The sequence below is a fragment of the Sparus aurata genome, chromosome 5 (assembly GCF_900880675.1).
Source record: "Sparus aurata chromosome 5, fSpaAur1.1, whole genome shotgun sequence".
Taxonomy (NCBI): domain Eukaryota; kingdom Metazoa; phylum Chordata; class Actinopteri; order Spariformes; family Sparidae; genus Sparus; species Sparus aurata.
In genome coordinates this window covers 10894236-10919452 of record NC_044191.1, presented here as the reverse complement: position 1 = coordinate 10919452, position 25217 = coordinate 10894236, and the positions used below count along the sequence as shown (strand labels likewise).

At 40.5% G+C, this 25217-nt stretch overlaps 1 protein-coding gene across 14 annotated transcripts in view; it reads right to left on the bottom strand.

Annotated features, from left to right (window-relative positions):
• The window catches only part of trpm3 (transient receptor potential cation channel, subfamily M, member 3), a 169645-nt gene extending 149060 nt beyond the window's left edge, over nucleotides 1-20585 (bottom strand). For all 14 annotated transcript variants that reach the window (XM_030415794.1, XM_030415774.1, XM_030415778.1 and 11 more), the window contains exon 1: nucleotides 19662-20585. In XM_030415794.1, the coding sequence (XP_030271654.1) occupies nucleotides 19662-19865 (204 nt within the window). In that variant the 5' untranslated portion in view covers nucleotides 19866-20585. The remainder of the gene's footprint in view (nucleotides 1-19661) is intronic.
• Between the last annotated feature and the right edge of the window lie 4632 nt (nucleotides 20586-25217).

The window sequence follows — 25217 nt, the reverse complement described above, 5'->3', positions numbered from 1 at the left end:
CCCATTAGCACTTGAATCGGGGGAAAAGCCTATCAAAAAAATTGAGATGCCACATGAATAATAATTAGGCTATATAAAATGAGTAGATGTTCAGTATTCAGTACATCTACATTACTAGACATTTAAGTAAAGATGATAGATGATTGAGGCTGCTGGGCTTGGCAGGAAGTGTCAACTTCTGCCAAATGGAAAATAATGCAATGTCTACATATGATGTGCCTCAGGGCAAAATAAGATTGGCCCAAAAATTGGAACCTGCTGCACTCCAGATGTTATATGGGCATTGGAAGAGTCACTGTCGCCAGTGGAGATGAAATTCAAGAAAACCATTATGAAGCAGTGTCAAAAATGCTGGCCATGTGCTGGATTTGTCAGAGTACCTCTGTCAACAGTTAGAAGAGCTGCTCTTGCAATTCACACAACACAAAATGACAGTGCCTTTGCATATTGTGCTGAACACAACATTTGATTTATTTATCTATTCTTTGTTTCTTGCATTTGTTTGATCACATCTGTTAAATTTTGATACATCAATGTGATTCCATCCAGTCTTCATTTCCACACAATCAAAGTGTAGACAATTTCTTACTAAATACACAAAAAAACACTGCTTGTTTAACGTGGTGGGGCCTTCTTTCCTTTAGAATGTCACTATCTCCATCGAGAGAGACAGGAGATCAGTGCACTGCCCATCCGGTAATACCTGAAGCCCCCAAGTCCCCATCAGTCCAGTGCTCAATGGAGAAAAACTCTCTCTCTCTCTCTCTCTCTCTCTCTCTCTCTCACACACACACACACACACACACACACACACACACACCCACACACACACAAATCTATAAATGCCAGATTAGCTTTGGTGCTTGCCGATCTAATCTTCTGAGTCAACAGAGCAATGCAGACATGGCTCAGTGTCAGAAGCCACAATAATGAACAGTCAGAGTTTTCACCCCAATACTGAAGAGTAGACTGCTGTCTTTAAATTCTCATTCTTCAGCACACGTGTGTGGCTTTACTGGACTTTTCATTAATCAATTCAGACCAGGAACAAGTTAAGAAACTTTACATGAAACTAAGTGGAACATAGTCAAACATACAACAAATTTCTACTGTACCTTTAAAGCAGGCCTACTTTACCAAACTAATCCTAAACATGCCAATATTAGCTTATGAATGCCAAACTCAAGCCATATGGGTCCTAAGATTTTGATGAGATAATTTCCCTCTGGCAAAGAAGGCAGAGTTTGGATCAGTCTGGTTCAGACTAGTTGTATCTAAAAGCTTTTGGGCACTCAGTGTTTGACGTAGGAGTGTTTCCAGGTTGTCCTAAAAATCAGGCCTCAGTGCTCAGCTGTGTGGATGGAACCAGTCAGGTGAAATAGTGGATATTACCACTAATGCTATCCTCCCACATTTTGTCCCTCCTTCTTTAAAATGAGCCCCCTTTGAGAAGGCAAATGTACAGCTACACGCACGCACACACACACGCACACACACACACACACACACACACACGCACACACACACACACACACACACACACACACACACACGCACACACACTGTGTATGAAAACAAAATGCCAAACTCCCCTAACATAAATTCTGCATTAGCCGTTGAGAACCGTCATGTTGCCGTAGCAACATAGATATAGTGTAATTACTGTCTCGCGGGTCGGTGTAATAAAGCCGTACCTGCAGCCCAGTGGCCCCGGGGCCCCTGGTAATGGCTTTTATGGCAATCATTATTGCCACAACGCTACACCAGGAAACACATAGGAGGACACGCTTAGCCTCAAAGCCCAGAGCTCATGTCTTTAGACAGAAGAGCTTCAAAGCACAGTTCAAAGACAGGGTGCAACACTGGTTTCAAATCAACAGATCTCTATTCTCTAAAGATGTCTAAATTTACATAAATAAGAATATCTGCATTTACATAAATAGACAGACCTCCCTTTTATAGGGTTTCCTAATTCTAGGTTTCGGCAACAGGTTTGAGGAGGGCTAGCAGTGATCATACGGTGCAAAATGGGGGGACTGTAGCATTTACTATCTTCACTAAATAATTCCTGGGAGAAATCCTGAAAAGTAATGTTCAACACGTTCAGTAAATGTAGAGGGAAAAAAAAGAAAGAATTAAAGAGAGGAGTCTAAAGTAGAGCTGTCAGTTGATTAGTCTATCAAAAGGAAATTAAGTTGGACTGAATTTTAGGCTCTTGTAAAATGAATGAGTATCAATCAGCAGAATCGGCAGAATAACACAAAATGAAAATCATCATTTGTTTTGGCCTTATTCTAAATAATATAGGGCTGCATATGGTAAAAAAAAATCCCACTGCAATTATTTTGACAGATGTTGCGATTGCAATATGAATCATGATCAGTGGGAATGATTAATTGGGCATCGCAATTTTCATTTTCACTGAACAAACCAATCTAAACCATGATGTGACATTTCTTACATCTGGAGAAACAAGACCATGGCTGCAGCACCCCAGTATCTCATTTTAAATGCTGCAACGCATTTTACCATGATAACAAAAACTGAAGCTTCTGCCTTTGATATTTCACCAGCCCATAGTACAATTTTGATATTAATATGAATATTAATATTTCTATTAATTGTGCAGCCAAAGTTCAGACTAAGCGGAAGGTACAGTGAGTGTGGCTGTTTGGCCAGTAGAGATCTTATACTGAACCTTTCTTAATGACATCAAACCATAGCACTAAAATCAGGGAAAGGAACAAGGGAAATGAGAAAACTAAGACTAGGATTTCTTCCTGCATACAAAAAAGCTGTAATTTAATGTCAATTCTCTAATGGAAGGCATTTTGGTTGAGGCATGACTAAGCATCTCTGAAACGCCTCTGTCCATGTCTCCCTCTCCTCTTCTGTTCCTCTCCTCCTCTGTCTGAGTGAGGATAAATTAGCAGAAGGAATTCAGAGCAAGGCTTCTTAGAGGAGGGTTTAAAAAAAGCTTTGATCAGGACCCATGCCAGTAATCTGACAAATCCATAAGGGGAGCAACTCAAATCATGTCCTATTGTAAGAGGCTATATATTGCTTTGGCAAGTCACTGTGTTGGCCCTGTGTTTATAAATATGTGTCCCCTCCATGCTGCCCTGTTGATAATGAACACCGGTGCCTCTAATTATTTATTTCAGAAATGTAGGAACATGATTTGCTCTTTTACTACTCTGTATTCTCATGTTTCTGTGTGCATCTACAGTATATGTGCATGTGTATCCAACGTGCACGTGTGCGTGTGTCAACCCAGTGAACCACCAGTTTTTAATCCTTGACTCCAGGTAGAGTGGATTACACTTTCGCTTCAGCAATAAAATCTGCACGAACAAGTAATCTGACTTCTGTATCCCTGCCACTGACCTGGAGGGCAAGGAGCACAAAGTGTAGACAAAGCCAAATTTAGTACAAAGGCACACTTCAATTACTGTGACATAATGAAAAACAGCTTCTCAATTTAATTAATTAGCCTCTCACAGTGTTATCTTACATTTCACTTCAACACATTTCCCAAAAGCCTGGCAAAGAGAAAGGATTATAGAGCTGTCAAAATACCTCTCCCTTTCTTAAATAACGTGGAGAGAAAAGAGAGGAGGATAAATGGATCTGTAGATTGATAAAATGAAACAGAAGGAGAGAAGAGTTGATTAATAAAAGCCCAAATTAAATCTAGCGGGGTTTTTTTTGGCTGCATGGCATTTTCAAACCACAAGAGAAATGACCAGCTCTTGGTGGTGTAGGATGTGGTATTTCATGTATAAAAATCTGTCAGCTCCTTTTTTGCTATTTTAGTGATCTTAACAGACAAAGGCAGACAGAACTGTAGGCAAACTCTCTGTTAGTTCAGTGCAGCTTCGCAGTGAAGTCAACCTGAGTCACAATTCAGCAAAAGTGATGAACGTATTTAAGGTCAGAATACACGTTTTTTTTTTTACACGTTTGTCCATGTTTTTTACACATACTCACGCCAAACACACACACACAAACAGATAATGTCTGACAGGTCAACTGTGGTCATTACCTCAACATCAAAAGTTCTCCAAGCGACCTTATCAAATCCAGTCCTCTTTCTTTCCTTTCCCCTCCCTTTTCCTTTTCATGGCCAGAGTTCATTTTGCTCTTTCTACTCCCCTGCCTGAAAAGTTCACCATCCACACCATCTCTCTGAATGGCATCTATGGAGAAGATCTCCTGAGTTAGGATTGACAACAACAAAAAGGATCTGTGTGTTTGAGAGAGAGAGAGATAAAATAAAAAGAGAGAACATTTATTTTTTAACAACTAACACAATTACCATGCCAACCCTCTCTAAATCTACACAATCACTCACAAATAAGTTCTTCTGTCCTCCCAAAAGATGCTTTTGTCTCCTCGGCACGTTCTCCCACTATCTAACACCTCCCACCACATTCACTGCTTAAGCAAACGCTACATGATACTTCGGGCTGTTTCCAAGCTACTGTTGCTACGGATGTCAGTCAACACCCTCCACACACACACAAACTCACACCATCAATGCCATCAACTAACCAGCTTATATGCACTACCGGTCTACCACTGAAACTTCTGTTAAGCTGATTAAAATGCTGAGGACTTAGCTGTGCTGGCATGCCAGCTTCAGGTTCGTTATGACTCAGCCCCGACAAAATGAAATGAAAGTATCATGGGTGGCATGACTGAGAGAGGCCAGTTACTACAACTGCTACTATTACACTCAAATTAAAGAGAAAGAAAAGTGTGTCATTCTGGTGATTTGTTTTGCCGCTAGTGATCCCTGGTGTGTTTTGGTGCTGTAGTTAAAGGGTGGTGTGGGGTCTAATGTGACATTTCCACACATCTGTCTCCATCCTTCTGCCACCCACTATCATTTCTCCAGATGGCTCTCTCATCTTTTCACTTCCCATCCTACTGCTACTTAATTTATCTTTAATTAGCTTGAGGTGTGTTACAATTTACAAAGACTAATGACTTACAAATGGGCTGTAAGTCGAATCCACCTATGTTGTTGACTGTGCTCTACTATGACGGATGTCTCAATATAAATCAATGTGTGCAAAAAATTGTATTTAAAAAATACTTAACAAAATGCAGAACATAGTTACAGGCTGAACGACTGATTGATTGATTGATTGAATTACACTTGGTGGGGTGCATACCTCCAAAGAGTTCAAACCGTACGACTTTGTCTTTAATCATAGCTACCAGCCACTTAAATACACCTGAGTTTTTTCATCAAGATCCAAGCATTATTCCCTGAGAAATTAACAAAAAATGCAATGTTAAAAAAATCCTGGATCCATCCCTTTATCCGCAGCATTAACTGGGGACTGTTCTGGGCTGAGACCCATCCTCCATCCAAGTTTCATTGACACCCGTTCAGCAGTTTTTTGTAAAACCCTGCTAACAAACCAACCTAACCTGTCATCGAGTTAATTAAATTTTTTCAGTGACAGACAGTTGACATGGCGTCTGTCATTGTGACTAGTGAAAGGAAAAGCTACTCGCTTACTGTTTCCTGCACTACTAGCCTTTTTGTCCATGTATGCAGATGTATATCCATGTATACTGCATACAGAGAAGGATTCTGTGGTCTGCAGTTGTCTGAATTTTTTGAAAGTGAGCTGTCACCTTGCTGCATACTGACAAAACTTGCATTGTGTCATAGGAGAGCAAACAGACAGGCAAACGTTTAAATGGCACTGATAGTCTAGTTAGAAATATTAACTGGCTCTGAAGAGTATATAATTGGGTGTTTTTGTATGAATCAAACATCAATGAATGTTGATTGTCAATGAGATTTTCATCATGAACAATTTTACCACAATGAAGCTAAGGCTAGTGAGTCCAGCCAAAACAAACAACAAAGACGGTTTTAATGAAAATAGAAAATCTGAATGGAAACAACACAAGTTTGCTGAGACAATAATAGTGCAAGCAAGATTCAACCAAATACCATTTCTAGACCATCTGTACAGTCCATCTTTCTTCACACTTGGTTTTAGCACTACCTGCAGTGGCTCGCCACATCGTCACTGTTTTCAGTAAACCAACTATTGTTAGTGCCTCTACATTGCTGAAATCTAACACAATTTCATGCCAATGTTAAAAAATATTTGTGAGATCAATGTCTCCTTAATTCTTAGTATTTCAAAGTGAGAGCCACAAGGGGGTACTAGATAAACAGATTATATAAGACTGTATTTACACAACACTAGATGTGAGTCTGAAAAAAAAATAATATTAAGACAAAAGGACAATGGCTAGGGTGCAGGTGCACGTCAGGCAACTCAAACATTCTCTATATGAATCCAGCTACTTTGCATCAAGTTTAACTTCAGAACAGCACATAAAAAGCAGACCAACAGGAGGGAGACCAAATATCACCTACAGAGTCTCTAAACTTTATTCAGGCAGCAAAAGCCCTGTGGACCAGTTTTTCATACTCATATGATCCTGTCTTTGCAAAAGATCCACATAGTCATGTCCTTCCAAACGCACAGCCTGGAGAACTCAGCATGATGAGGCTGCTTAGACAATCGGTAAGTACCACTGTTCAATAGCAACAAGTGAAAGGCTGACCATATATTTCATGAAACTGAATGAAGGCACGGGTGCAGCCAAAACTGTACCACAGTTAATGAATGGAATGTACAAGGAATAACTACCGGTTGGGACAGCCCTTGAAAGTTTTTACTTTTTGTCTTTTGGTCTCTGACTCAAATACCCGACAGTATTCATGAGACATTGAGGAGAAATAGAAAAGTCTGTATTGCCAAAGATGGTGGTGGTATGACACATATCCCTTCCTTTCCAATTACCTGCTTTATTACAGCCACACCATGAAGTATAAATATGTTGTTTCAATAATGCCAGCACACAGCTGTCAAACAATTTAGTGTATATATGCCCATAATAATTAATTAGCCAAGTCTCTACCCCTTGCACTTTGTGGTATTTTCCTTCAATAATACATACATTTTCCACCTTGGCCATGTGTAAATTTGACATTTTGAGGTTGGTGTTTTTTTGGCTGTTTATATGCATCAACCAGGGAGTGTTAAAGCATGCACAGTCTTCCCTGCTTCCTGAAAAAAAAACCCTGACACACCAGATGCTTTGTTAAAAGGAATAGTGGCATTCCGTGTATAGGCAATTTGTCATTTTCATTTCAAATTGATGCAAAAGTTTCATTGACACAAGTTGTTTGTAAGGCTCCATAGAATAATTTTGGTCTGAGGGCCAGACAGGCCTGTCAAAAAATTGCCCTCTAGGGGGTGTTAATGACTCCCAACCCACCACCAGCCTTAATAAAATATGGTAGTGTCACGTGGACAATCACATCCGTGTCTCCAGTATGCACCAATCTGAAACGCTTAGATTATATTTATGTAAGAGTTCGACCAACTTCTTGCTTCTTGTTTGCAAATGCAGTTCGAGGGCTAGGAACACTGCAAGTGGAGGCTCACAATTCAAGTTTGAAGAAAGAGAAGTCATATTTAGCATGGCCATCTGACTCACGGAGGGTATCTCCCTGCAAGGAGATGACGGAAGAAATACTTCATACGTCGTGGAACAGAAGATTCTTCGCAGTCTTTGGGAAATGAACCATCCAAACTGAATGGAGTGTCGTGATTCAAAACGGCTGTCCTGAGAATGGATGCTGCCATAAGTAATGTATGTGCTTCCTCTTCTGGTGTTTGAGATGCAACTGATATGATCTTCCTAGCAGTCTTTGAACAAAAGATGAAAACTCGGTCACAGGTACCTTTCTCTCCTCTCAAATCCGTGTTTGAGGACTGTTTTCTTTGGGCGTGTCAGGTTCACAGTCTTCTGGATCCCATGTTGTTCCAATCTCTCTGTCATCATATCAGTCAGATTTTGTAATGCAAAGATGTTGCGACCTCCAGCAATTTCTTCCTGTATGAACTGGAGCGACTCATTTTCTGCTGTGACTTCAAAGTCTTCACTCGCTGTATCTCGTTTACAAATTCCATTGTAACGGCGGTTGAACCCTGTGTATCAATTGCGATGATACTTGGCCTCAACAGCGACAAGATCTCCGTCTGAAAGGAGTGCCACAATACGATCTTTCCCCAGTGCAACTGCCTTGTCATGTATCTGATGGGATAGTTCTACCTTCTGGAAAGAATGGTCTGCTGCATTTGTTTCACAGAAATACATATATTACAATTAACAGGTGCACCAGACCGGCAGGATCTTCTTGTGGTAGGAAGCAATCCTTCAGAATAACGTTTTTTTGCATCTGTTTCGGATGCCCCCGGGACACCTCCCTCGGGAGGTGTTCCTGGCATGTCCCTCCGGGAGGAGACCCCGAGGAAGACCCAGGACACGCTGGTGTGACTATGTCGCCCAGCTGGCCTGGGAACGCCTTGGGGTCCTCCCGGAAGAGCTGGAGGCAGTATCCGGGGAGAGGGAGGTCTGGGTGTCCCTGCTCAGGCAGCTGCCCCCGCGACCCGGCACCGGATAAGCGGATGAAAATGGATGGATGGATGGATGGATGCATTGTCAAGTGTTGTTGGCTGGTAAAGCTTACGACAGATTTTGTGCCAGGCAGCCCGATTCTGGTGCATGGATTCTTCATCTGGAAGTTCTACATCTGGGTGGGGAGCAACACCAATTGCTCTGAACTGACTTGCAAGGCTGATAATTTCTGTGTATGCTCCCTCACTACGACTGACAATTGGATTAGCAAGAGGGCAAACAAGTTTTTCCTCTGTTTGTTTTTAGCACAGAATTCATGTTAGGCAGTAACAATAAAAGAAGTAATACTTCATTTTTATGTTAATTGCAAATTATGCAGTCACTTCAAAATAACAGTACCATGAGAACTTATCCAGTAAAGGGCCAAGTGGTTCAGTGAACTGTGATCACTGAGGGCCATCAATAAAAATGCATGATGGAATTACTGTATTCTTAAGGCATTTATTCACTCTTCCTACATGGACTGAATGGACTTTGCATATGAGGCACACAGACGAATGAACTTAATCTATCTAAGCATTAGAAGAGAGAAAATAAGGAAATGAGGAATAGAAGATAAATAACTCAAGGGCATGAAATGTAAGATTGTAAAATATTCTTGACATACATTAGGCCTAAACCAAAGTACTGTATGTGAAATGGAATAAATAATAAAAACCTTCCCTTATTCACAATACTCAGGAAATTCTCCAAAGTTACTATAGGTATTGATATAATTAATTTAAAAAAGGTATGAAAATTGGTAGCCACCTTAGATTTTTGCCATAACATAATTTAACATAATTCAAAACTTCCATATTTGAGCAAAAGTTGATTCCCCACATAGTAATAACTAGCAATAGCAATACAAATAATATTACATAGCAAATTCAAAAAAAAAATCATAATTCCGACTTTACTCATTTTAGAAAATGGGCCAAACAACTATTTTCTTTCAATCTGGTTTCTTGGCCCTCGGACCAAAACTGTTCGATACATATCTTCAACCTAGAATAGAAAACAAAACTTTTGCATCAATTTGAAATGACTGAGTGCCCAGGCACCCCACTAGAACCATCTGGAAAGGAGACACTAGAAACCTTTTGATAATATCATCACACATGCTACCATCCACCCATCAGGTCAACAGTAAGACAGCACTATCACCAGCTGAGGCAATGGGTAAATCAAACTATTATTGATACTCGTTAAGAGAAGAGCAAAAACATTTTTCCCCATTTTTCCTTGAGAAATGTCTGCATTGCTGTGCTTTGCTCTTCTTTCAGCAAAATACACTTTCCAGTTCACTGATGGTAGTGTTGTTTTCACTGAAGGGCCAATTCCAATGTCTATACCCACAGACTCTGAGTCCACTAAGGTTTAGGGCAGTCCTGCTGTCAAGTCATTAACCCTCTGGACTCTATGCTGGCCATTTGCGTCCACCTCACTTCCTTTTTGTTGATCATTTTAGCTGTGTTAATGCATATGGAATGATATTTCCCAAGGGTCTGGATTTTTGGCTGATCTTTCAATTTTCAAAACCTGCTCTTTAAATATGTCAATATTATACTGTGTATCTACAATTGTACCTTATGACTCTATCGTGGACACTTTTGGCCAATTGAAACCCATTAAAACCACATTTTTTAATTCCTTGTGATTTACAGTATAAAATCATATAATTTAGGTAAAATGGCTTTCATTCTAAACTCAACACTTGAAAATTTTAGTTTTTAATGTGTTTTACCAGATTGTGTCATTTGTCCATTTTTGGGCAAGGGAGCAATTTCAGTTAATATTCTTAGTTTCCACTAGGGGCGTATGATGGCTTCATGCACTCCAATGGAGCAAATGAATGACACAATTTTGACATAGGTGTGATCCTAAGGATGTCAGGTAATGATGTGTGTTTGTGCATGAAAAAGAAATTTAGTATTAGCAAGATAAAGTGACATAAATTACAGTGTATCATACCATACAAGTTTTGGTGAATTACTCTTGGTACAGGTTATTGAGCTTTGAGTTTCCAAGGCAAACCTGGCTGTGATGCACAGGTTGAAAACACCTGTAACTTTGATCTTTTCATAAAAAATGCCACACACAACTACACAATAGCCTTTACATTCTCAAATAGCTGCTCTCCAAAAAAAAGGATCACAGGTCATCTTGACCTCTGGCTTCTGGGGAAACAAAAACAAAGTCTGACACTGTTTATAAATCTGTCCTGGAGTTTTTGCAGGTGCAGTCAGTACTAATGCTATAAGTGAGCCTATCAGCTCCCAGATCCTTCTTTATCTGTAGGATGGCGAGAAGGTCATATGCCCTGACTGAAGCACTTGAGTATGTGATTGGCTCAGAGAGTAAAGATGGAGAGAAATCCTCTGCGGTTGAGGAGGAGAAATCTTCTACCCAAGATGAGGACACGTCCTCTCCTGAAGATGATGGGACACTTTCCTCAGAGGATGACAGCAACACCACTGATGACGACTTCCAGCCAGTGCCTGATTCCTCTTCCTCAGGGGAAGAGGACGGTACAGACACAGCGATGGAGGCCGATCAGCTGATGGCAGAGACAGAGGGGCTGGCGGGTGAGTGGATGTCTCGTCATGGGAAAATAATGTGGTTTCCCACTGCTGAAGAGACCCTGCACCACAATCCAGTATCCACTGGTTTCACCCCAGGGCCCACCCTGTATGCAGTTGCCCATATCAGCAACCTGAGGTCTGCCTTTGACCATTTTATTACAGAGGAGATCATTCAGCTGCTGCGCACCAACACAAACCTGCATGGAAGGCGAAGGTGTGAGGATTGGAAGAATGTGGATGAAGTGAAGATGAGAGTCTACATTGGGATTCTGATTCTGGCTGGCGTCTACCGCTCAAGACATGAAGCAACACGCGGCATGTGGGATGCCAAGACAGGACGGGCCACGTTTTGTGCCACGATGCCCCTCTACAGCTTCACTCAGATCAGCGCTAACATCTGCTTTGATGACAGGCTCTCCCACCTAGGACGCTTCAGGAATGATAAACTTGCTGCATTTCGCATCCTGTGGGAAAGTGGGTTGCTTGCCTCCCCCTCTTATTTAATCCAGGGGTTGATGTGTGTGTTGACGAGCAGCTTGTTGCATTCATAGGTCATTGTGGACTTCGACCAGTTGCGTGCACAGACCTTTTGAAAGGCAGGAGCGAAAGGCAAAAAAAGGGCACATACAGCACGTTCTTGCGACTGAAGAGGGCACAGTAGCGCGCGTTTTGGCTCTGAGGAGGGCACTTTAGTGCCTGATTTTGTCACCCAAGAGGGCAGTTTATCATGTTTTAACCAGCCAAGGGGGCAGTTTGTTGTGTTTTGCCAATCAAGAGGGCACTTTAACGCACTTTTTGGCTCCCAAGAGGGCGCTTCAGCGCGCGTTTTGGCTCCCAAGATGGTGCTTCAGCACGCATTTTGGCACCCAAGAGGGCACTTTAGTGTGCATTTTCCAACAATTAGGCCACTGCCCACCACCCCCCCCCCCCCCCCCCCCCCCCATGCACACCACTGACATCTACAATATATTCCCAACAAGCCTGCAAAGTATGGCATTAAAATCTGGTTCACCTGTGATGTGGCAACCTCCTATGCCTGGAGCATGCAGATTTACATGGGAAAACGACCCAGTTAATTCTGGAATTGATTAAAATTTTGGATTTCATGATCAGGACTGATGTCAAATTTGAAAAAAGGAGCAAATATTTTCAGTATATAGTGTTTGTATATAGCATTTTGTAAGCAAACAGGAGGTGGACACTTTTGGCCATGCATAAGCTAAGAGGGAGTTTTTATGTTTTTTCTGCCACTGCACAAACAACTAATGAAGCATAAAAATCATTGATACTGCTTATTATTGACAACCATTTAGCTGCAATGATGGTTAAAGAATAATACAGGTAGCATGTATTATTTTGTAAAAACATGCTGATTTAATGCTATTCTCCCTTACAAATCATCAGCATTATGTTATCTAATAGGCATTTAAAGGGTTAAAATTCTGAATTTTGAATGAAACTTTAGTTTTCATGACAAGGACTGATGCAAATTTAAAAAACTGGTTAAAAAAAAATATATTTTTCAATATATATATTAGTTTTATAGCATTTTGAAAATGTAAACAGGAGGTGGACACTTTTGGCCACGAACAAGCTGAGAGGGAGTTTTTTTCTACTTTGCCTTCCCTGCACAAAAATAACAATGCATAATAATCAATGTTGTTGTTAATCAGTTACATATCTCAGACTGTGTTATTGATAATACAAGATAAACCGGTAGCACTGAGAAGATAGGCAGTGATCATTGTTTTGGTAGTTTTCCAACAAGCGCATTGTGCAAACAAATTGGCATTTGAGGGGTTAAAAAATTAAAAATGAATTAGTTTTTTGTACTTATGACAAGAACTGATATTAATTAAACATTTTATGCAGTAAAAGCATCAAAAAACATACAAAATCACAAAAATTACTGACTCAATCTGTTGGTGGCCATTTTTGGCCACGAACAAGCTGAGAGGGTAGTAAAAATGAACAAGGCCAGAGGGTTAAGTCCATGATCGTCCTCTTGTGGACATTTTGAGCCCTTTATGGCCACTCTCCATAAATTTACATTTCTTTATCTAAGAAATCACCCGCAGTTCATAGAAGCCCCAAGACACTTTTAAAAAAGACGAACAATCCCGATGCTTGTCATTTTCCTATGTGCAACATTTTTTATTGCAAGGAAAACAAATATTGTCCAATCACAATTTTTTTTTTTAATTCCCCAATCTTTGTAAGGTAATTAGAATACTGAAAACATTTTTTTGGAAAAAAAAAATTTTATTTTTAAGATATCATGTGTCCATGTTACGACCCTCTAGTAACAGTCCAACGGAATGCCATACATGTGAAACTGAGCCTTGATGGCAACCAACGTGCTTCTGAGAATGACTCCCTTTCTTTTCATTTGAAAAACCAAACTAAATGGAGGAAATAACTATAAATGTCCACTACAAAGGACATTTTTTAAACACTTAAATACTATGCTAAAATAATTAAAACAATTCAGACAATGTTGTAGTGTGTGAGATATTGTTTCACAGGCATTTATAATGGTGTTGGAAAAAACTATATAATCATCTGCAATTTGTGATTTGTTGGGGACCTGGGGACGGTGGAAAAACTTTGACATGTCATCACATTTCAAGGTAATATGGCAAACTTGCCAGCAAACAGTTGCTTAATTACACATCCACACATTGCAGAGTAACATTCACTTGGAGCTGCATTTCTGGCCACCTGGCAATTGTAAGGTCAATACTAGCTTTGCTTTTGGTCTTAACCAATCCCACAGAGAAATCTGGCTCATAAGCTGCTAAATCCTTAACTTAATTTTTCTCCAGCTAGTTACTGACTATGTCTGGTCTGCCAGTTATTGTGTTTTCTCACTTTAAACAGCTGCCCGCTGTGGCCAAAAACCAGCAGAGAGCAAAGTGAAACCCAATATTGATGTTTTGGACTGAGCTGAGCTTAACTCCCATAGAGCTGAGAGAGGATGCAGATTTGGCTGATACTTCTCCCTAGGTTTATCACCACAAGCGACCCTGTGTTGATGTAAATATGGCCAAAGTTTCAAATAATGTGTAAACACATGCAAAAGTAATCCATGTGAGCAAAAAGCTATGGCCTCGAATTTCGTATTTAACGACAATCTGACCACATTCTGTGGTGAACTCCTGTATTGATCTTCTGTTCCAGGCACAGCAGGCCCACAAAGTACAGGGGAGTGCACATCCACCTGCACAATCTGACAATGTTATTTGTAGCAAGGTGATTTAAAGTGGCTATGACCTGGACTCTCATCTTGATTATAGTTTATTGAGAAAATACTTTCCAGTTTTCCCTCTGATGATAATGATGAGGCACTCGTCTTGAGCAGTGGTCAAAGGAGCGGACGTAAGTACTCTTTTTCCCTGCAATACTATCAAAGAACAGACGTTTACAAAGCTTGTTAAAGTGAAACTCTCGCCAAAACGCCACCTAGGCTTTTTTTGTGAATGTATATGAGTCAAACCTTTGTGTAAAAGTAAAATTGTGATGAAAAAGCCACTTGTGAAATTTACCGTATTTTCGTTTTCGGGTCAAAATCATTTTCAGTGGCGCACTATGGGCAATTTACGATAGCATCAAAATCGCTATTTTTAAAACACTAGGAAGACTCAACACAACCTGACATTTTGCACATAGTATCACTAGGGTCTCTACACATGAACATGAGCATTGAGAACATTGTTTGTGTACACAGAGTTTACTAAAAAGAGAGTTTTTGAACATGATGAACATTAATAAGATCAAGACTCATTTCCTATAAAATCTTCTCAAGGAAAGTCTCCCATTTAACCGTTATTTCAGAGCTTCTATTATTCTCCTGAAAGTGAACATGATGAATACGGTATGGTGTAACCTGGTGTTATTTTTTCTTTCTCTTAACTTTAGAGAAATCTCAAGGAACACAGAGTGAGCACCAATGCGCCTAATCAGAGCAATTTAAGACCACTGAGGAGAGGAAACAAATGGGTTATGGAGGTTTTTAAAGTCACGCTCTGAATATATGGGTGATTACAGAAGGCAAAATGTTTTCTAGACTATTGTGGTCCCACTGAGGTGCCATGAGATGAGGCTCATAACAGCCAAAAGCATTAGGATGATGGTATGAGCTGCATTGCCATAATCTCTAAGGGACAGTCTTCATGACATGCTATTCTACACATAAAAAATTAAATCACAACAAAGCACAGAAAACTCACACAAACAGACATTACATAGTCAATATAATGCTAAAAAACATCCCGGTCTTGCTATGAAAGCAACAGGGGATTTCTCTAACTGTACTGAGCAGAAGGCCTCCATGAGCCACAGATGGCTTGATGAACTACAGGGCATTCACATGGCAATAAAGAGTGAAGGATGACACAAACTGAATCAAAACCAATCCAAACCACATTCAGGGTTTAATTTTAACCAGGGTTATAGCAAAATATTAGTAAATAACTTTGTCAGTATTAAGTTTTTGTCCGTGTGTGAGAGCAGAGAGAGACTAGCATATCTTGCTATTTCAACAAGTTGCTTACAGTACTTACTTCATACCATTCACAATCAATCCAACAGAAGAACAGCTAGAATTACCACCTCATGGTTTAAATTCAAAGATGCTCCCTCAAAAAGCCTAGTCCTAACAATTACAACTTGTTTTTCAGGAGATTTCTAAATATCAAGATATATATTGATATCATATTATAAAGAGCAATGTTTGCTTACGATAACCAGTCAATATGTCATTTCTGTACACACCGGTGTACAAAGTTGACATTTCCCTGACTCTTCTATTGGTCCCATACCACCTGTAGTATGCAATCAGTCAGTGCGTTTACATGACACTCAAGAAAACCGAATTACTGTATTAGTCCGACTATGATGGGATCTTTAAGATGCATGAATACACCTTAGTCTGACTAAAATCGGACCGGATCGGATTTCTCATAGTCGAATTAAAGCACCCAGATTATTCGATTGATAGTCGCATTACTCCTGCATGTATACGTTCCAGCGGATCGGATCGGATTTTGCGTTTTGCACAGGCACACAATTTTTTCCCCGGGACCGTGAGCCGGAAGTGGTCCGAAATCACCACAAGAAAGAGCGCCATTGTGCAGCTAGTTTGTGTAATTATCATGTACACCATATACGAAATGTACAAAGATGTAGCTTCGTCTCGCTCTTCGTACGCCATCTTTCTTGAATGCCGCGGCAGCTGGTGACGTAAAGAGGTCAGCCGGAGGTGTCTCTGTTACACTAGTTGAAATGCGTACCGGGGTATGACATGCTCCGACCCAATAATCCGGTTTTCTCACCAGCATGTATACACGGATAATTGCAGTTGTCTGATTGAGTAGCATAGTCGAACTACGGCTGTAATCTGACTAAACTGTTACGCACTGAATGACTAGATCCAAAATGTGCAGAGGTCTAATCAGCCAGAACTGAAAACATCTGTTTGAGGGTGCTGAACCTTTCACGGTAATTACTAAAACATTTTACAAAAGGTACTGCCAGTGCAGTAATTCCTTTGCAAAAATACAATACAATACAAACAAATTAAACATTGCTTTTGATTCACAGAGTACAAATCTATGTCTCAATTCATTATTTTTTTCTTGCAGGTAACTAAATTTTGTTTTGAATTTTGGTTCCAAAAAAAGACTTCAACTGTGGATTTAAAGAGATCATCTTAAATCCAGAGTACTGATTATCTTAAAACTCTTCTCTTTCACTCTTCCCATCCATCTTTGCCTCCAATTCTCCTTGTCTTTCTCATTCAGCACTATCGATGAGCGCCTGAGGACCAATTCTCCATCTCTCCCTCACTTTTCTGTTCCAATTTCTTTTCTTCAGTCTCTTTCTAACTCATTCTGCCAGTCACACACAGAAAGGCTCACCCATTCAGTAATAAACACACCTGGCCATTACAAATGACTGATGATTCAAAGTGATGTGAGAGTTGCAGTGGTGTTGTGGTGGTATCACTCTGTGGTCCATATCCAAGCAACACAAATCCCAAGGGAACAGGATTAGTGTCTCTTTGTGCACAGTGACACACACACTTGATGATGATGGCAGCACACACGTTCTACTAAAATATACTGATTAATTTAGATAGGCCTTAATCACATATGTGAGAAAGCTGACAGACAGTCTGTAACCTTACAGTAAATTTCACGCATTTCCTCTCAGAGTTTTATATCTGTATATGTGTTTAATACAAAATAGCTCTGGTTACTGGGACACAACTAAAAACCAGAAATGGATCTTGCATCTCCAACTGTTCATATCTCTGTCTCCCACACATCTCCCTGCTCAGATATCGCTGCCAATATCACCCCACAGAAGTCCATGAGCACAAGCTAGCAGCCAGCTTTAGTTATTCTGACCTTGATCCATAAACATCAGTGAAGCTCTACATTTCAAAAATAGTATGGACGGGACCCCAGATCCATCAGTTGCACATCACAGAGATGTTTTATCAACGCCACAATGGCTCTTGAGACATTTCTCAAACCAGCCTGCCAAAAGACATAGGGCATATATCAATTTTCAGGCACTATAAGCAACTCAGCACGGCGAAGCAGGTGCAGGGACCAAACAAACAGATGGGAATTAAGAGAATAACAAAAGAGAAGAGTAAGACAGAGTCTGAGTGTTTGTGTGCAACCAGTTTCCAAAATAGTCAGAGATTCCTCTTTCACCATTCTCTCAGTAACTCCCAACAAGGAATGTACTATGGGGAATGTATAATTGGCCATTTATCGGAATGACTAAAATTTTAGCCAATAGAGCATAGAGCGAATGACATTGAGCCAAATTGTTTTCATTAACAAGTGCATCATTTAGAACCTCTGATAAAGCAGGTAGATGTTGAGAGGAAGAACAACAACAAGAGAAAGAAGAAGAAGGAGAATGCAAATCTGTTGCATTTGTAACATCAAACATCTGTACCTGTGTGGAGTCAGGCAATGTAGACTAGAGAGCAAAACATACCGTTGCAGGTGTGGACGTTTTTTATAGTTGCAACATGTATTGAAAAAAATCTATGAGTTTTAATACAATAAATCTTATCAGAGCTTGTCACATCATCTGCCTCAGCTCACTACACCTTAGTCTTTCATCAACTACACCTGACTTCTTTTTACAATATGAAAATGTATTGTATTGCTGTCGGCCATGAGAAGCAGGAAATTATTGATTATCGGAATCCGCTCAAAAGATTCCGTATTGTGCATCCCTTCTCCCAACATTGTTTAACAGCAAATTTTAGTAAGTAATTTCACATATGCTAACAGTTGCATTGTGTCTTCGGGTATCACAAGTTCTGCAAGTACATTGTTTCTCTCACAATCCTTCAATTGTCTTTAAACAACTACAATACTTCAATATTATTAAACATGTGATTTCACACCATGAACAAATGCTCCACTGGAGAAATAAGCCAAAGTCATTCAAAGCCCACCAGCTGTCAGTTGTCCTGTTGATATTTAATTAATATTCCATAATAAGCCCTCACCAGCAGGTAATGTTTGGCTATAAAAATCCTCAAGAATCCAATACTTCTTGATACTGGCCATCATTGCTTTACTGTTACACCACACGTCACTTGAAGCCACCAAAACCAGCTGGCACACGCAAACAAACCTGCCCTTTTATTTCAAGTCTGAGATGGCAGAGTTTTAACTGATGTGCAGGCAAAAGTCACTGAAACACTGTTCATTATGCAATCATTTCTAAAGCCTTAAAACAAACAGTTGCCTATCAAAAGAAGACTAACTTGCAAATGGAACACATTTCTCCTCAGGGCTTCTCTCATCCTTGGTCCAAACACCAGGTTATTTCAAGGAGTGAATCACTATTGCATCCTACAGAAAGATCGACTGGGTGCCGAGGGTTTGTGTCAGGCTGGCCCTTTGGTCAATTTACTCATTAAGTACAGGGAGCACAGACACCATTATCACTGACAGGCTTCAGTAGATGTCATTTTGTGGTCTTCCATTAGATGACGAGCCTTGAATACCTTGCAATATTTCAGTTAAAAATGAGAAGCTAATCTGTTTTTGTATATAGAATACTTGTAAAAAAAATCATTTAATTTTGTATTGTACGATATAGAGTACACAAAACATACCAAAAAATAAGCAAAAATAAGCTATTCTGTTCTGATTAAAGTACCTGGTTACTAAGGTAACAGGTGATGGAAGGAGTTGTAAAGCTAAAAATAATTGCACAACAGCCAAAGAAAAGCATCTCACTTTAAGTAATCTCGATGCCTTTTATCACTGAAGATGCTGAAGTATTGGCAAGAGGTGCTGCAGAATAAATAATCTCGTCACTACTAAACTGGTGAGTCAACCAACAAGTTAGTCTTCCAGATTCCTCTTAACCATTCACCTCCTAATCCCTCACTACTGCTTAACTTCTCTCAGGCAAGGTGCTAGCATGACAGCAGCCTTTCCTGTCCCATTTCCCTCCCAGCACCCAGATCATTGATTAATCTTTGGGGGGACATGTAGAGGGGGCCTGTGTGTCCTCGAAACATCTTACCGGTGGCTGCTGAGAGTTGAGCGCCCCCCTCTTGGTGGACCCCCCTCTGGAGCTTAGTCTCTTCCACGACTCTGAGAAACGCCCCCTGGTGGTGGGACGCCCTGGGCCAGATGTCCCGGACGCAACAGATGAATCGTCCCGGGTGGAGAATGTCCGGTCCCTGCGCAACTCCCTCCTCTCGGCCCACTTCTTCTTGGACGCCATTGGTGTTAAAAATTCGGTCAAAGAGACGTGGGAAACAGGGCAGCCACACTGAGTCAAGGAGGCTGTTCTTTAATCAAACTAGTGCCACAGGTGGCATCTTCACTTCACTCCACTCTGAACTCTGCTGCTTACAGGACTACCGGGATTTTCTCAGTCTTTGCGTCTCCTCTTCTTTTTCTACTTTTTTCACACCTTAAGATTGTGCAAGAGAAATTTCTGACTCCTTTATCCCCTGTTTTTTCCACTTTTTCCTCTTCTGAACTCTTGATCAAAAGGAAGGGAAAACAGATCTTCACCTGCTCGGCTGCACTCCTGTGATCTTCCTTTCTTCACTGTAGCCTTCTTCTGTGAGGGATGACGAGAGTCAAAGAGGAGAGGTGGCGACGCAGAAGGTGCTGTCTGCACCCTGTTGCATGTGCTGGCACTGTGGCTCGGCCGTTGATGCTGTTTTCCCTCCTCACAGAGAGAGAGTGAGAGTGTGTGAGAGAGAGAGAGAGTGAGAGAGAGAGAGAGAAACAGGGAAACAAGGCAAGGGAAAGAGAGAGGGAGGGAGGGAGGGGGAGAGGAGGAGGTGGTTGGACGGTAGGATATTCAGATCCGGGTGAGAGGGGCTTCAAGACAGTGACAAAATAATAGGAAGGAGCTCAAGGTGGTCAGAGAAAGAAAAGGAAAAAAGAGCAAATGACAGCGACATAGGTGGAGAAAGGGGGGGGGGGGGAAATAAGGTTACCAGACAAGAAAAACGAAGTGACAAGCCAGAGTCTCTGCAGTGTAGGGTTCCTGTTGAGCATTGTGCAGAGCTGCTTTAAGCTGACTGAGAGGCAGAGAGACAAACACCCTGTTCAGTAAGTCACTCTCTCACTGTGAACACTGTGCTTTGAATACCCACAGCCACTAAACCTCCATCTCCTCCCTCTCCTCTTCCTCTTACTCGCCAAGCTTTCATTTACAATCTCGCCATCTCCTTCTTCTCTGTGCGACGTACGGAACTTCCCCCTCTTATTCTCTCTGTCCTTTGTCTTTGTGGGTTCACAGTTCATAAATTATACCGCTTGAGACTCAGTTTTTCGTTTTGCCATTGAAGAATATAGGATGATACCAAACTAAATTGGCAGTTGAGATCTTCTCTTCGTTTTTCGGTTGCATTAATGGTCATCTTCTCTTCGCCATCACACTGCAGAGTCTTCAGCTGCGCTGTGGAGTTGTGGAGTTGACAGCAGGTGAGTATTTTCTTCAGGTGCAATTGTGTGTGAATAAAGTACTTGTTATTCTATGACAAACAAAAACACTGAGTCGATTTTGGCTAAATAAGATGGGAAAAAGATATTACAAAACAAGATGAGGGACGCAGAGTGAGAGACAGACAGAGAGAGAAGGCACGTGAGATAGCGGGAGAGAGACAGGGAGACCAAGAAACGAGAGTTGACAGTGTCTGAACACCAGGGACATCCTCACCGTCGCTCCAAGCAACCACTCACCACAGATAAATACACGCAGGAGTACCTCCTGCGTGTATTTATGTGTGGTGAGTGAGAGAGAGACAGAGAGAGAGGGAGAGAGAGACAGAGACAGAGATTGTATTTTCAAGTAAGTGAGAGACAGGGAAAGTGAAAAAGCACGACGGATATTATCTAAAGGTTGAGAAGAAGGGAGACTGAGAGGCAGGGAAGGAAAAACAACTAATCACCACTTTTGATCAAACATAGAATGACACCATGGGGAGTTCAAAGTAAGCCCTCACTATTGAATCACTGAAACAATAATTAACTTTCTGCCAATCATTATATATTTCATCAAAGCTGAACCGAAATGGCAAAATACAAAGTGTTACACTGAAGCTTAACTCGGAATATGATACCAAAATGAATAACTTGGGGTTTTGAACTGTAGGTTGGACAAAGCAAGACATTTGTAGATGTCATCTTGGACTCTGTGAAATGATAGCCTTGTTTATCATATTATAATCATTCTGTAAGCATCAAATATTCAGCAGATGAATCAATAGGTAATAATGCAAATAATGCTGGTTGCAGCAAGCAGGTGTTGTAAATTGTTAAAGCATTTTGCAAAAGAACATCACTCCGCCTGCCTGACAATAAAGAGCAAACTCAAAATGTTCTCCAGTCGCACTGACTTTTGGCAAGGGCTGCATCATATTACGATTCACGATTAGTGTGAATGATCATTTTTGCATCACAGTTCTATTTATTTTAAATACTATTTACTATTTGTTAGGGTCTGTACCAAACAGACACATCTTCTCACATCTGGAGCGCAAGGTCTTTAGGCAAGGACATAAGTATTTAGTCAGAATGCCACTTTACCTTTATCGAATAACAGAACCACGTGCGGGTTGGACATTTTACTTGGTCATATTGCGATTTCTATTACATTTCAATGCATTGTTCAGACCTAGTTTCATCTGTTCAGTTTCCTTTCCATTTACTGTTAATAATGTAAAAACTCATCAAAATTTCAAAATCAAAATGAATTATACATTTAACAAAGAGTGGAAGGAGGAAAAGTAGGCTATCTTGGTCTACACAGTGCATAAAGTGCTCCAATGGTTATAAACTCATATTAAAAATTAGCCACTTAATTAAAAGCTGCTATAAACAGTTCAATGTAGCTTTGCTAGTTATGTGTTTTGTTGGCCTGTTACACCGTATGTGGATGAAAACTTTTTTCATTTTGGAAGAATGACCAAGCAAATCTGTGGTTTGGAGGCTCTCTGTCACAGGTGTCAACAATAAACTGTCATTAACGTTTTTAGCATAGCTAGCTTGCATGCTAGTGACTGTTGATAGCAAAACTTCCAGCTAAACCACAATATTGCAATTGAGGACGATAAATATACATAAACATAATCAACATAGTTTCACTGTGTGTAGGATGAATTAAGTTTCCTCACTGCTGTCGTCATCTTACCTGCGGTACATGGGGGCGCCCTGCTGCTCTGTCACCTCCGTCAGCTCCGTTTACGGCTGCGTGTCTTTTCTGATGCGACCACTAGGAGTCCATTTCAACTTCCGGTTTCCCCTCGTGGAAAGAGACAGTCCCGCTTGAAATGTGCCATGAATCACAGATATGATCCAGTTTGTCAGTTTAAAAGATAATGTTCCAAGTCACAGTTTGTCATAGAACTAATGAAATATGAGACTAATTGTCAAACTAATGAGAAACACTACACAGCCAACAGTTGTGACAGTATAAGCGAGTTACTGATGTCTTCTCCAAACCCCAGGAGTTAAACATTGTACAGCTGGTCCTTCATAGTAGAAGCTGACCAACTCTCCTTTCACATGACCAGATTTATTGTGTTTTTTTTACCCATTTTTGGACCTTTTCTGTGCCGAGCTGGCGGCCATCTTTGTGTTGGTGTTGTATGCTGAGTGAGACGATGTAGTTCACTGAGCGGTTTCCCACAAAGCAACATGATATTTTACTATCTTTAGGACAAACAGTAACGTTATTGACTTGACAAAATATGGTTTTAATTTAGAAACATTATATGGGTAATTCACGGCACAAACGGAATCAAAAAAGGATTCGTCTCTCTCCGCTCACTAACATACAAAGTTTTTATGTAACAAGGTCCCATAGGATCCACTGAAAGGGGCGTGACATCGGCTCTCTAATAAAGATTGGCTGCAACAAAAGCCAGAATAGAGATCATGGAGAAATAGAGAAAAAACTTGACCGAGCTGCATTTAATTTAATCACTAAATGGGCCAACTACAGGTCACTCATAAAGATTCAGAACTGCAACAATAACAATGTTTATAAAACTATTGAAGTAATCCTGATCCACAGCTGGCAGACATCTGGATCCTCTGCTTGATTCCCAATGAATCTATACACTGTATATAAAGTGTATCACTTCGGACAGACAGTCTTCATTAAGGAAAGGCTTATGTATTTGAAATTCAGTTTTTTTCCCCCAAAGTTCTTCTCAAAAGAAGAGTTACACTGAAAGTAAAAGTCACTTTAGTACTTTTTGGAAAAGCTTGCATTCAAAAACACAGATATTCTTGGAAGACACCATGGTAACAGCGATTTTACTTCTTCCGCAAATGTTCCCTCTTGTGGAGGGCATGTACAGATTGTGACTGCTAATTAAACGCGGAACCTCCTTGACTTTATCCCGATTTATGATAACATACTCAAACACACTCACACAATTGCCACTTTTACAACCAAACTCAGTAATGTGAAAATGTATTTGACAGTGAGGTTACACACAGCTTTTCAACACACGCAAAGGGAAAACAAGTGACTGGTGGAATAATTCTAAAAATGGGTTTTCATGAAAGAAGCAAGACAAATAAGATAGACGTTATCTCATGGCTCTGGCTCTGGAACGAAGTAAATCAAGTGTCTTACAACGTACTGGTTTCATGAGAAAAAATGAGGACACAGTGCAGAAAGCTTGAGAAACCCTGTGTGACAGAGAGTGAGAAAACATACACTCTGAAAAGCAGGAAGGAATATAAAAGTTGCACATTTCACCCACAGGGCTTTGAGGACATTTGTCATGGTATGTTTAAAGTTTGGACCACACTCGGTGTGTACTCGCTGACATCTGCCTTCCTCCTGTCTCCCAGCGCCACCCCCTTCCTTTAACATCAAAGAACCACCTACACAGGGTCGTGTGGTTGCCATGGTTACTAACCCGAAAACTTAGACGTTGCATCATCAGTGCCTCATTATAATCCTCCCGTGTATCACAATGCACACTCATGTAGAATTTCACATCATTACATCCATGAAACACACACATTGCCCCACAGCCAATCCCCTGCAAGAATATTTATGTTTTCTGTTACAAAGACACACACACACACACACACACACACACAAACACACACACATAGACATACAGGTGTCCTATGCGGTCATTAATCTCCTGAATTGCCAGAAATGTTGATGCAATTAGCAAATTACCATAATGTCTCACACACAGCATGGAAAGAATTTCATAAGAAAAAGCAGAAAGGAAGAAGCAGTATACAGAGTCTGGCTGAAAGCCACGCAATAACATCTTGTTCAGTGCCAGCTTTACATGGCCCGCACTCCAATAAAATAATAAATACAACACCTATAGAGATGCTCGCCGGGTCAAAATATACCCGTTAGTTCCAGGTTATTTGATTAAACAACTAACTTTTTTTGAGAGGCTTTTTAATTGGTTGTTTGATGAGCGGAACACATTTTCTGGGGTTGTGTACAGTGTCGGACTCCGACTCTAACAAGATACAGAAAAAAGGAAAAAAATGAGCAGAGCATGCCCCTGCAAAATGAGCTTCCATTAGTAAAAGGAATAACAAAATACTTGAGAAAACTGCTCAGTTA